The sequence below is a fragment of the Gallinula chloropus genome, assembly GCF_964237585.1.
Source record: "Gallinula chloropus genome assembly, chromosome: 1".
NCBI classification, from domain to species: domain Eukaryota; kingdom Metazoa; phylum Chordata; class Aves; order Gruiformes; family Rallidae; genus Gallinula; species Gallinula chloropus.
In genome coordinates, this window is record NC_140085.1 from 17731760 (window position 1) to 17744654 (window position 12895).

A 12895-nucleotide genomic window follows, 5' to 3' on the forward strand; every position below is an offset into this window, starting at 1 on the left:
AACCACGTGGCAGTACGTGATGATAGTCTTTCAAAGATTAAGTTATAGACTCGTAGGTTGGTTTAGAACCATACAGCTTTGCAGGGTGCCTGCTTTTTTCAGTCACTCTGTGGTGTGTCAAGATGGAAAGACTCGAAAGAAAAGAGTAGTTATTGTGTATGTGGTTCCCCCAGCTTCCTCTGAAAGAAGCAGATGGTCGGGGGTCCCAGGAGGTAGAAGAAATGGGGCCATTAGACTGTCAGTGGCTTGTGAAAAGCAGAAGCATCTGCCAGAATGGAGACTTGTTCAGCAGCAGGGGAGCCAGCAGCAGCAGATGATCTCTGCCTTGAGCAGTCAATGGTTTTGTAGTCCACTGGGGAATTGCTGTTGTGGGCGTAGCTGCAGGTAACCTCAGTAATAATCTAGTTGGTCTGGCAGACTTAAAAAAAGGGAAATGAAGACTTGATGCTCGTGCTCTGGCATCTTAACTATGCACTTTTCCTGTCTAATCAGTCCTAACTAGAACTGGTTGGAAAGTGTTCCCTACCAATTCTCAGCCCTACTGCTACAGGCACATTGAAAATTCATGGAAATGCCTGTCATGTTTCTGCTGCAAGTTTCAGAATAGCAAGATGAACCACGCTGGATGCAACAAAGAATAAGTTCAAAGACTAAATTAACATTTGGAAAAGTACCAAAAAATTGGCTAGAGAACTTTTGTTTTCAGTTGTATTGCACAGCACACTCTTTTAAAGACATGCCTTTTCAGTGTTAAGAAATATTTTACACAGCTGCAGTTTAATCTCTGCTGTTGTAGTTCTGCTCTTATTGACTGCTCTGTACAGGACACAGTGTTCCAGGGAAGAATGACCTCTTCTCTTGCAACAGTGTGATGGTACTTCAAAGTGGGGAGGACAAGAATGCCTCTGAGGAACAAAAACTAGAAATTCATATCTCTGTTCAAAAAGAATAGTCAATTTGGGTTCTGTCCTGTTAGAATAATTAATCTCAGTCAGCCACATCTAAAAGTGAGAATAAAGCATACAGGTAAAGAGCTCCAGTTCAGAACTCCTCAAGCGGCACTCTGTGAGTACTTGGCATAGGTGAATCTGGGATTAGTGCCAGTACATAATATTCTTGTAGGGTTGACTTCATAGGCAGGAAAAGACATTTTCTATACATGAAACTTGGGTTTACTCCCATGAGAGAATTAATTACATTACAGTTTGGCCAGAGGTCTGTATGTTTTGATGTACATTTAAATACTGGGTTAGATTCTATTTTTTAAACCTTTGGGAACTGTAACATTCATGTACTGACAGGCAAAAATAAGCTGCTTGGGTGTCTCTAGGCCTCGGGGACGCTTTCCTTACATGATAAATACTGCAGTAGTTTGTCATGATACACATTCACTGCTTAGAAGATAGAAACAATTTAATAGGGAGCACTGAAGATCGGGTTCAGGATGACTTGGCATAACCAGAAAGAGAAGGCAGCATTCAAGACTGCAGTTGCAGATGTCATGAGAACTGACATATCATAAGCTTTTCTGTTAGTTGCATCTGCTTTGATTTGCAGAGGCCCACCTGGTTGTGGCTGGAGCTAGTTTCGCTTTCATCCTCATTTAAATACAAACTAGAGGTATCTCTGCAGAGCGTGGAACAGTAGAAAGAGCAGTGACTGTCACATACTTCTAGTATTTTTTTGAATATTGTGAGCAAAACCCTGTTTACTGTGCAAAACAAGGAACTTCACTATGCCTGCTGTCTTTGGCTGGCCGCATCTATTCTGCAGACCTCCACTGCCACTTCAGGGATGTGAAGAAGTGTAGTCTAGCTGATGTGACCATCCTGGTATATGAGCCTCCCCATACAGTAGAAAAACCACCCTTCTGCCCAGTGCCACCGCTTGCACTGCTGCTTCGAGCCCGTCTGTGCGCTGTGCAGGTGTAGCTTGCTGATAGCGTGAATAGAGCGCCTGTAGCTTGACCCTGCCTCCTCCTGTAGAAAGGAGGTTTTAGATCAAGTCCTCATATCTCTGTGTGCAGTCAGTGACTGAAGGCAACTTCTTGCAGCCTAAACTCAAGGTGAATTGTACCGGTTACACAAGGCTTTATTGTAGTGTTGGTTGTGTTTATCATCAAAACAAAAATCCCTGTGTTTAAGTGTAACTCAGGAGTTGTTGTAGGACATCTTCTCTTCTGTCAGTAGCCTGTTTGCATTTTAATTTTTTAATAGTGGTATCTTTGCCTTTGGTGGTTCTGTCATATGTGCTTTTCTTTTTAGAAGGGAAAAATGTCAACCTGTCAGAATATTAGATGAGTTAATAGAAATTGCTTTCTGTATGCATTTAAGAAATAAAGTTGCTGTCTGAATGAGTTTCACAATAGGCCAACTTCCTTAGGTCTTTCCAGAAGTCATTCAGGTTGAAGTAAATGGGTGAGTGGCTTTCGTCCTGCTGCATTCACATCTGTCTGATAATACAGAATCATTTAGGTTGGAAAAGACCTTTTAAGGTCATCAAGTCCAACCATTAACCTAGCACTGCCAAGTCCACCACTAAACCATGTCCCTAAGCAGGGTCCCATGTACCTGCAGGGATGGTGACTCATCCACTCCTTGGGCAGCCAGTTCCAATGATTGACAACCCTTTCAGTGAAGAAATTTGTCTTAATATCCAATCTAAACTTCCACTGGTGCAACCTGAGGCCATCTCTTCTTGTCCTGTCTCTTGTTACTTGGGACAAGAGACTTAACACCCACCTCACTACAACCTCCTTCCACGTAGTTGTAGAGATTGATAAGGTTTCCCCTCAGCTTTCTTTTCTCCAGGCTAAACAACGCCAGTTCCCTCAGCGACTCCTCACAGGACTTGCTCTCTGGACCCTTCACCAGTTTCATTGGTCTCTGGATGCACTCCAACACCTCAGTATCTTGTAGTGATGGTTAAATACCTCACTGACAGTTGAGATAATAAGGTTTAAGAAATGAAAATTGGATGTGGTCATCAGATGAGTCTTATAAGTTTGAAAATAAGTGGATGAGCATTTTTCTAGCATTGCAGGCATTTATTTTGGAGATGTGCCGTTTCTGTGATGGTCAGGTCCCTTGATGTCATCTTCTGTTGCTGCCAGTAAGCCTTTTCTGATCACCTGTGGAAAAAAAAATGTTCAACTCTGTCTTGATCTTCTTGGGCTGCTAGTGATTTAATGAAAATGATGTAACCGAATTACTTCTACGCTAATGGTATCTTCTCAATCATTTTGTCATGCTAATTCCCATTTTAAAGCTGCTGTAGATTCAAAAAAGCTCTTTTCCTCTAATTTTAACACTGATTTCATTGTCAGGTGCTGAAACATAGGCAGTGAAACGGATTGAGAAGTGTTTCAGGTTCTTTCTGAATGGATGAACATTTGGTATTGCTTGCCTGGTCAGCACAGCTGAAAAGCTTGCTCTTTAAAAGAGCTCATGTTGTTGCCTATCCAAAAGGCCTTTCTTTGTGAGTGTGGGAAGGTACAGTCTTGCATTGTGAGTCTAGAGAAATTTGTGCTGGATTGTGGTTGATAAAATTCCAAGGAAAATACAGATATTTGGAAAGATGATTGTAAGTTTTAATTGCTGTTTCTTGGTTTCCCTTTCAGAAATGTTCCCATTGCCAGGAACCAGGAGCCACCTTAGGCTGCTACAACAAAGGCTGCTCCTTCCGATACCATTACCCATGTGCCATCGATGCAGGTAAGAACAAATTACATGCTAACATATCTCATGTTTATTCAAAATGTACAACACTAAATAATTCTGAGGTACTTGACAAACTTATTCCCTCTCAGTTTCTCACCTACTATAAAGATACAATAATATAAATGGTGAGAAATGGCATCAGATAAACTGTGTACAGCAACATGTTGGGACAAGAGTGAAACTTGTAATGAAAAATAATCTACCTGAAAGCATGGAAGAAGCTTGGGTTTGGGTAATGCAGCTGCAGTGAGTGAAATTTGGCCACAATATGAGAACTGACCACTCTTCTTGCAAAAAATAAAAACCCTTTGTTAAAAGAGTGCAAGTAACCAGAAAGGTTTTTCACCTTTGAGGGCTACACTCCTGTGAATACCCAGAGTAATGATTTCAAGTGCCAAAGTGTTGATAGAACCGGTGCCACTTGCAGTGCAACCTTTATTCTCCCTCAGAAGTGTTTCTGCCAATCTTGAGTAGGTCCAGTTGTCATGACTGGACAGGCTAATGGTTTGCATGGCGTTATCCCCAGCTATGAGGCAGGGGTTGTGGGCCAGTGGTTTGTGTACAATAAAGGAAGCATTTCATGCAGATAAACTTTATTCTTGGGTAAAAAAAAAATCCCAGCTCAAAATGAAAATGTCCTACTATTGCAGTCCTCTCTAAGTCACTTCTGTCCTACAAAACTTAGCCTGATAACCCGCAGGTAGGGGTTCAAGATTACAACTCTTGTCTGGCAAATAACTGCAAGCTTCCCATTTGTTATCCCACTTCCACAGCAGCCCACTTGTTTCATCACCCATTTTATGCTGTTTTGCAAGTGTTGTGGTATTTGAAGTGGCTGTGCCTTGCACCTCTCACTCCGAAATCCTACCCTGTTGGAGCACCACGTTTTGTTCTAATAGGAATTATTTTAATTAAACTAATGGAAAATACTACTAGTGGAATACTACTGGTACCACAGTACAGTTGGAGAATCTGTGATTTTTACACAGAATAAGGTGTTAAAGAAATACTATTCAGGGTGCAAAAATAACACACTCGGGAAACTGCCAGAAATAAGGGTGTCTGTGCTTGTGTCATTTTGGTCTCTTAGTGTATCTTTAGAAGATAGCACTTGCCGTATTAAAGACTGACATCTCTTTCTATAAAGCCCTATCTCAGCCTGTAGGACGAAGGGGTACTTACTCATGACATATGTTGGCCTCACTGATTCTGTGTTTTATTTACTGCATGTGGTCCCATCTCATTTCTGAAAGTGGAACTGTGGAATCTTCTGTCATGTTCAACTCTGTCATGCTTAAGAGTTTCATAAACACGAACAAAATTTGTATTTACAGTACATTTGAGAGATGGAAACATCATATTTTCATAATGTGTTCAGTAATTTGTTTCTGGCTTGTGACCTGCCCTTTTCAATGCCATGAAAACAAAAAGTGGTGAATGTCCCTAGCTTGGGGACATTCAGTAGTTTGGGGTGCTTGATTTGAATTCTTGTATTACTAGGTACAGCGTGTAGCGTTTTCTATGTTCCAAACACAGGTATCAAAATGACAATGATACCGGTTTTGTTCAGGTACACCTTCCTCATTAACTGTACTCCACTTCAGCAGCTGTGGTAGGATCCTCCAGATGACAAATTTACTGAACAGTGGTGACTGATTCTCAAGGGTGGTTCTGTGTAATGCCTGGAAGAGGCAGCGTCCAGTACAAAGCCTTGTATACAATGATACTATTTAGTCCATAGTAAAGTCAATATAATATGTCTGTATGTACAAGTGGGAAACATAAGATTTGGCTTTTCCTTGCATTTGTCTTGACTTCGCAACCTTTGAGGGTTTTTTTTTAAGAGCAGCTTTTTGTGTCCAGGTTTTAAGGCTGTGCTTACTTCACTTTCTTCTGATTTTCTTCCGAGACATCCCATTGTCGTATGGCCATCTGTCAGAGTGCACCATTCCAAGCTCATTTCCCTCTGAGTAATACAGCAGTAATCAAGTGCAGGCCACTCAGGGAGCTGGACCTGCAGGGAGATGGGATACTTGTGAGTTTCACAAACATTTTTAAGTAACAGCAGAGGAGTAGTGTAACAAGTGAATCTCTGGTTTCACTCTAGGAAGAGTATAATTTAGTGAGAACTAAGACTTCTCTTTTTGTTTCTTTATACGTTTTCCTTTCTGTTTCTTCCTCCCCAGTCTCTACATACCTGATAGGTTCTCCACTCCAGCTCTTCATACCAGCCAAAGGCCCTTTATCTGATTGGTCTCAGGTTCATCTTCTCAAATTTCTTACCCCAGTCTTTTTGTAGGACCCAGTTCTCCTTTACAGCTTTTCCTTTGCCCATTTTTCTAGCTGTCATTCTGGCTTCCTCCTCTTTGCTCTTACATCACCTCCTCCTCTCCTTTCCAGCTCCTAGCTCTATTTTTCATCTCTGGGCTTTACTCCCATTTGGTTCTCCTAACTTAACTCCTTGTCACATTTAACCCTGCTAGTCCCTGTTTGCTCTTGTATATTGCCCTCGATGTTCTTTACCTTTCTGTGCCTTGTCCCACTAGTTCTTAGTACCCAGTCTTCTGGCTGAATCAATCCTGATTCAGGCTGAGCCTCTTTCTGTTGGTACTTACCCTTAATTCCCTGCTCCTAGCACTGGTTTCATCATCCCACTAGCCTCTATTCTCTCCAGTTCCATTTGCCTTTCTCAGTAACGTTCTTGCTTCTGGTGCTTCCTTAGACAGTGTTTCCCTTTCTGAAATGGTCAGCTTCTTCCTTCAGGCTGCTTAAGGCCTAGAAATGTCACTTGACAGCTTCAGTGCTTTTGGGCCTGGTGCTTGTATGTGTAGCCAGAGGTTCATTTATAGGAAGGACCTGCTTACCTCGAAACAGAAGTATATTTGATGGAATTTTCAAAGGACCTAACAACTGAAATCTAAGAAGCTTCTCCGAATGCACAAACTCCCCATTCCTCCTTTCAAGGAGTTGTATTTGCTGATTTTGTGGTAAGCTGGCAAGGGGATGCCTTGGCTAAAGTTCAAGTCCTACTGAAAGTCAGTGTGTTAGAGCTTTTCAGAGAAAAGTTGCTGGGATGTTTAACATGGGCAGAATAACTTTTTCCAAGAAAGAGTTTTAAGGAAATTGTTAGGCTGCTTTAGCTGAAGTTTTCAACCAAAACAAATAAAAAGAGCCCAGCTTGAAGTAAAATCTCAGTGTTCAAAATTTCAGCCTGGTGTTGTGACAGTAGAAGACCTTGTGTGTGGTCGCTTTTATCTGTGGGGTTATAATCAAGCTGTCTTAACTTACAGCTGCTCTTCCACTAAATCTGTATAAAAAAAATAAGCAAGCCCTATGGTATAGGACTTGATTTTCATTTACACCCAAGGAGAAAATGTGGGCTTCCTTGAGAAGCAAAAGGGCATTCTTTTCTCTCCCCTCAGCCTGCTGTCTGCCCATAAACCCTTTTTCTCAGTTATGCAGTGCTGCTGTCTCTGCCCGTAGCGAATCAGACACAGACATTTCTCGGGTTCCTTGAGCTCTGTGGTAGTCTCATGTGAAGTCGACCATCCTGCTTTGAAGGATGGTGCCACCTTGCTTTCCTCAGAACCCGGTACATATCCCTTCTGAATCATCAGAAGCTTGTGCTGACATTTACAAGGGCTCTCAGGCTTTTGGAATATGTATGAGTGGGTTTGTATCTTAAATAATGGGGAAACGCTTGCTAGAGTGTTTCTTAAGGTATGTCAGAGTCATAAACACGGCGCTGGCGTCCCTGGAAGTGAGCGTGCCTCAGGTGAGGTGACATACACACGCTGTACTCCTCGGCAGGCGCTGTGGGCGTGCTCCTACCTTTGCTTTGAGGCAGGTTAGACATTAGCGCCCTGTCGCTGGCTGTGCTCAGTTTGAAAGGCAGTGCATAAAGGTCTGGAGAGTGAAATACCTCAGAAGGACTTCAGCTGCTTACTGTGCTGAAGGCTGGCACGGCAGCAGGACCTGGCTCCGGCTTCTGCGCCCAGAGTTGGCTTCCAGTCCCACCCTGGTGAGGAGCCAGGTTTTGCACCGCTGTTGCTAATTGGCTGCTATGGAAGGCACGTGGCTTCATAAACTGCCAGTTTGTGTATGTGGATGCTTTTATATAGCCTAATGCAGCCCTCCTCCTAATCTCCTTTCATACAGAGTAATCTTTGGAAATATAGGATGCCAGAGAGCTGAACTCCTCTTAGGCATTTGCATAAAAATCAAGATCAGTAGTGCCACTTAAGTAATTTTTGTATGGAAATGACTGTGGTTAACATTGTGTGGTGCTTTCGTCTGTCCAAATTTATGAAGAGCCTCTGATGTCTCAAGATAACTTATTCCTAGGGACGTCTCCATGGAAACAGGATCTTTGTTTTCTGAAATTTTGTATCCTCTCCCTCCGCTTGTTCCTCCCCACCTGGAGTCAGATCCTGATTGTTGCAGCACACTTGTCCCCACAACATGTATCATAGGCACCTTCACATGTAAAAGATTTTTGACTGTAAATGAGGAAAAGACCAGCAGCAAAATAAAACAAATTCCCAGAGAACAGATACCCTGTGTCTTCACAAGTATCGTTAAAGACAAGTAACGAGCAGATCGCAGAGGGTGAGACACAGTCTCTTTATTCTTAAAGAAGAATAATTGCTTCTATTAAAATTGTTTCAGATTTTCCCTGACTACTTTACAGAGAAAAATCTGTACAAACAAGGATGAGTCTTGGTTCTTTTTCCCTTTCTGCCACAGCGAACTGATCCCAGCTACGTGTCTGGTGACTTCATGATGAATTGTAATCTGTGATATAAAATACTTGGAACTGCTAACTGAAACCCAGGCCAGCTTTGTAATGATGAACAATTCTTGCCTTATTGGTATGCAGCTGATTTTCTACAGTGAGCTGATGAAATTTTTCATAGCTGTCCCTTAAGAGAAACAAAAAGATTGCTATTAGTTGGATCTGCTATTAATATTTGCAACAAAAATATTTGCAACAAAATCTGCTAACCTTAGTAACAAACTGAACGCTGTGTGCAGATCAGGCATGGCATGTGAGGGCTCTGGCAGTTCTTCCTGGTCTTCATATGATCTTTTCTGATGTACTAGCTAGAGAAGTGCATTCATTATCGATGTTGGGTTTCCAAGAAAGAAGAAAACTCCATCCTGTTCTAACATACTGTGTATGTTTTTGATGATTGCTCTGTATATTTTTGATGACTGCTGTATTATGCAGCGATAATTCATGCTGTACTCTAAATGTACAATTCCCACCCTTGTAACGAGACAACATTTTATTTATTTCCTGATATTTGCTAATACCACATTTGAAATTGTTATCTGTGGTAGGATTAAGGGTTTTACTCCCCTTTGCTAAAATCTCTCCAGTAACTTAGCCTATTGCATGCTGTTCCTCTTTGATTCAGGCCAGAGGCATTCATGTTGAAACATAAGCGTTTCATAGCAGAAGGATGCTCTGCCAAAGCTTGGGTGTCTAGAAAGCTTTTCCCTCAAGCTTTAGTTGCAGTCTCCTGCTGTCTGCTAAACTCTTCCAGCAGATTGAAACAGCAGGTAGCGCTGGTTATGCTACATACTTAAGAGCGTTTTAAATTAGCACATTTTATTTACCATTGTGCTGCTTTACTTGCCTAGCTATTCGGGTAGGTAGGAGCAGATGGGAGGTCGTAAGCACCTTGCTGAATTCCCAGGTTGCTGGTTGCACGGAGGGCAGTGATGGTGCTCAGACCCACTGAGGTGGTGTGGTGATGGTGCTCAGTCAGGCTGCTCTCAGTACCTGACGCAGCTGGGAAGAACAATGTTGGAGGTTTCAGCAGGTGAGAGGTGGCTGGCATGGTTTCACCCTGGCTGGAGGCCAGACATCCAACAAAGTCAGTCTGTTACTCCCCTTCTTAGTTGGACAGGGGAGAAAATATATATAAAGAGGCTCAGGAGTCAAAATAAGGACAGGGAGAGATCACTCTGTCATCAACATGGGCAAAACAGACTCAACACAAAGTGAAGAAGAGAAAAACTACTCTATTACACTACACTACAACTACAAAGAACAGTGAAGAAACTGGAGTTGAGAGCACGACCAGATCTTAAAACAAATGTAACCAGATTTTAAAACACTTTTCCCCCATCATTCCCTTCTTAGCAGACTTTAGTCAGGATTATGCTCCCTTTTTCCCACCCTTGCACACAGTACAGGGGGGGCAGGGACTGGGGAAGATGGGGCTCTCGGTAGCACCTTCCCCCCACCCCTCCATTCTAAGCAGACTTCCCTTTAGCCATGATCTTGCTCCCTTCTTCCCCTTGTTCACAGTACAGGGGGGCAGGGACTTGGAAAAAAAATGGGGTTCTCAGTTACTTCTTCATGAGCTGTTTTCCTTTTCCAGATCTTAAGACACCTCTAACCTCCCCCACCCCCCGGCTCCCTTCTTAGTGGACTTCCCCTGCCGCACCCTGGGGTCTCACCCACAGGAGAGAGTCCTCCATGAACTTCTCCAATATGAATCCTTTCCCCAGGGCTTTATCTATTCACCAGCTGCCCTGGCGTGAGTCACTGCTATGGTGAGCAGTCATAAATCACAGTGTCTCTCAGTCCCAGTCCTCTGTGGGGTCACCAGCCTCCCCCAGCAAACCTGTTGAGGTGCAAATCTCTCTCTCACTCGTCTCTGTGTCTCTGATTCTCCTCATGGCTGCAAGTGCTGGCAGGGGCTTGTTCCAACGTAGGGTCACAGCGTCTCCTCTATGTCTCCACCTGCTCCATCCAGCGTGGAGCCCCCTCCACGGGCTGCAGGTGTGGGGTCTCAGCCTTTTCCATGGGTTTCTCCATGGGCTGCAGGGGCATTTTTCTCTCCGGCACCTGGGCCGCCTCCTCCCCTGCCCTTTGCCGGCCTTGGTGTCTGCACAGCTCGTCACATCTTCTCCCTTCTCTGGTGGCAAAATGCAGCTGCTTCCGGGTTGTGATTCTCAGAGGCGCTTCACTATCTCCGGCCACGACTTTGGCCTCGAATTGCTCGTTGTTTATAGTTCAGGCTGGCAGAAAACTCCAACTGCTGCTTAAAGAAACCCTCTCAGCAGCACAGCCTCACAACACTGCAGCAGTGGCTCTGCAGTTCAGGGTGCCCGCAGGAGGCCGGTGAATTCTCTGGGTAGAGAGGTGCTTGTTCACTTGGCTGTGGGGGTGAAACACAGGGTAGCTGATGGCAGAAGGCTGGCTGGTAGTGCTCCTGAATCGGGCATAGTGCTGAAGTTCTCAGAGCTGCTGACTGTCCCTTAAAGGCAGAGTCTGGTAGAGCAAGTGAGAGGGGAAGCAGCGCTTCCATTGGCAATGGCACTGAAGAAATGATCTTTGAACAACAGTATTGCTTAATTTGTTCCTAAATAAGCAGTTCTGCCTAGGTTACCACTTTCTATAATAGGTTTAAATCATTAATTAAGACTATTTCTTAGATCATAGAAACTTCATACACACCAGGCATGGAAGCAGATCTGAAAGCAGCCTGAGTGACCTGATACCAGAGACACAGTGTCAAAGTGTAAACTGATGGCCAGGATTTGGGGTTGCAAATTATCTTGTCATATACACCCATCCCTAGAGACACACACCTTCTTCCCCTGATGGGGGCGGGGCCTTGGGGTAAGGATGAAAGGCATCGATTTTCCTGGGAAGTATGAAGGAGCTTTGAATGAATGTGTTCGTCTTCCTTGTGCCATAGCAAGGAAGGCTGGAATAGTTGGGGTACAGGATTTCCAGACATGCTGTGTGATTCTTCCTTTGTACAGCAGATTGGGGAGACCAGGCATGCTTGAACCTGGCTTGGTGATCTGGGTGACATTGTCACTTGGGGTGTTCAGTAATTTTATTTGGGAAAACTTTGGGGGTGGAAGGGATGAGCCTGCTGTTAAGATAGTATTCCTGTAAGAGATCTTTGAAAAATGCACATCTGTGGGGCGAGATTAACACGTGATGTATTATTCAAGTTGGGTTTTATTTGAAAAAGTAACAAATTGCTGTCTTCTCCTCCTCTAGATTGTTTACTAAACGAAGAGAATTTCTCAGTGAGGTGCCCCAAGCACAAGGTAAGAATCCTCTCCTGAATAGACCTGGGTTGTGCTGCCCTCTTCTGGTGCCTAAATTTGGGTTAGCAATTTCATACCTGGGTAACATCTGTAGTCAGAGATGCTGTTAGATTAATTCTTCCGTGATGTGTGTTTGTGGTACATTGTGGGGCAAACATCGACTTGAGAAGAACACAGGGAGCTTAAGAAGATAAATGAAGTTTTTGCTGTATCTGTTCAGTTTTTCTTTGGGTCCTTGATGACTCTCCAGAAAGCCAGCTTCATTTCCTGTCCTCTGTGATAGGCTCCGTACACTGCTCACTGTTCCAGTTGAGTGCTACAGTGAAACTGATGTTTTCTCCTTGGATTTACTGAGGATGCCAGGAAGAAATAAACTGGCTCATGGAAAAAGTTTCAACCATTTTTTTTTTTTGAAACATTGAGACTGTGTCACGAACCGGTGTAGGGATGAAGCTGAAACACCCTGTGGTTTAGTGGCAATAACTAGTTACCAGTCAGCCTACGCTTTATCTGGGTAGTTGTTCTGTAGGTCTTGGACTCTTCAGAATGCCCATCAGCGCTCTCAGGAGTGGATTCAGCTGTAATGGATTCAGCAGTAATGGATGCTGCTGTAATGGATGCTGCTCCTGCTACGTCCTGTCCTCTCTTGTACATGCAGAGAATGTGAGACAGTGTCACAGTGTGCAAGGGAGGGTGCATCTCTGGGAGGCTGTGGATACCAGTCCACCTGTTTGAAATGCTCAGCAGTATCCAGAAAGGTGGCTGCTCTTGTGGCCAGCTGGATCTGGCAGGGATTGTGCAAGACTGTGGACAGCATATGGTGGAAAGCAAATGACAATAGGGAAGAATCGTGCTGCTTCTAGCAGGGCCTAGTCTCCATTTAGTCGTCATCTGCAGATCTCTTTGCTGCCTAGAATTGGACTGACATCTGGTGGTCTTTTGTCTTCCCAGATTATCTTTAATCTGTCTTTTGTAAACATACAAGATTTGGTCTCATGTTCCTTTCTGGATGTTCTACCACAATATAATTATTTATGCACACGTGCTTAAAACGCGCTGGAAGATTCTGGGAGCACTGGGGCTGTTACCCAGAA

The 12895-nt window shown here is 43.7% G+C and overlaps 1 protein-coding gene across 1 annotated transcript in view; it reads left to right on the top strand.

Moving 5' to 3' along the window:
- TCF20 (transcription factor 20) overlaps positions 1 to 12895 on the top strand; it is a 97824-nt gene that overhangs the window by 44504 nt on the left and 40425 nt on the right. Inside the window, exons 3-4 of the mRNA XM_084279440.1 lie at positions 3620 to 3713; positions 11752 to 11801. Of these exons, the coding sequence (XP_084135566.1) occupies positions 3620 to 3713; positions 11752 to 11801 (144 nt within the window). The remainder of the gene's footprint in view (positions 1 to 3619; positions 3714 to 11751; positions 11802 to 12895) is intronic.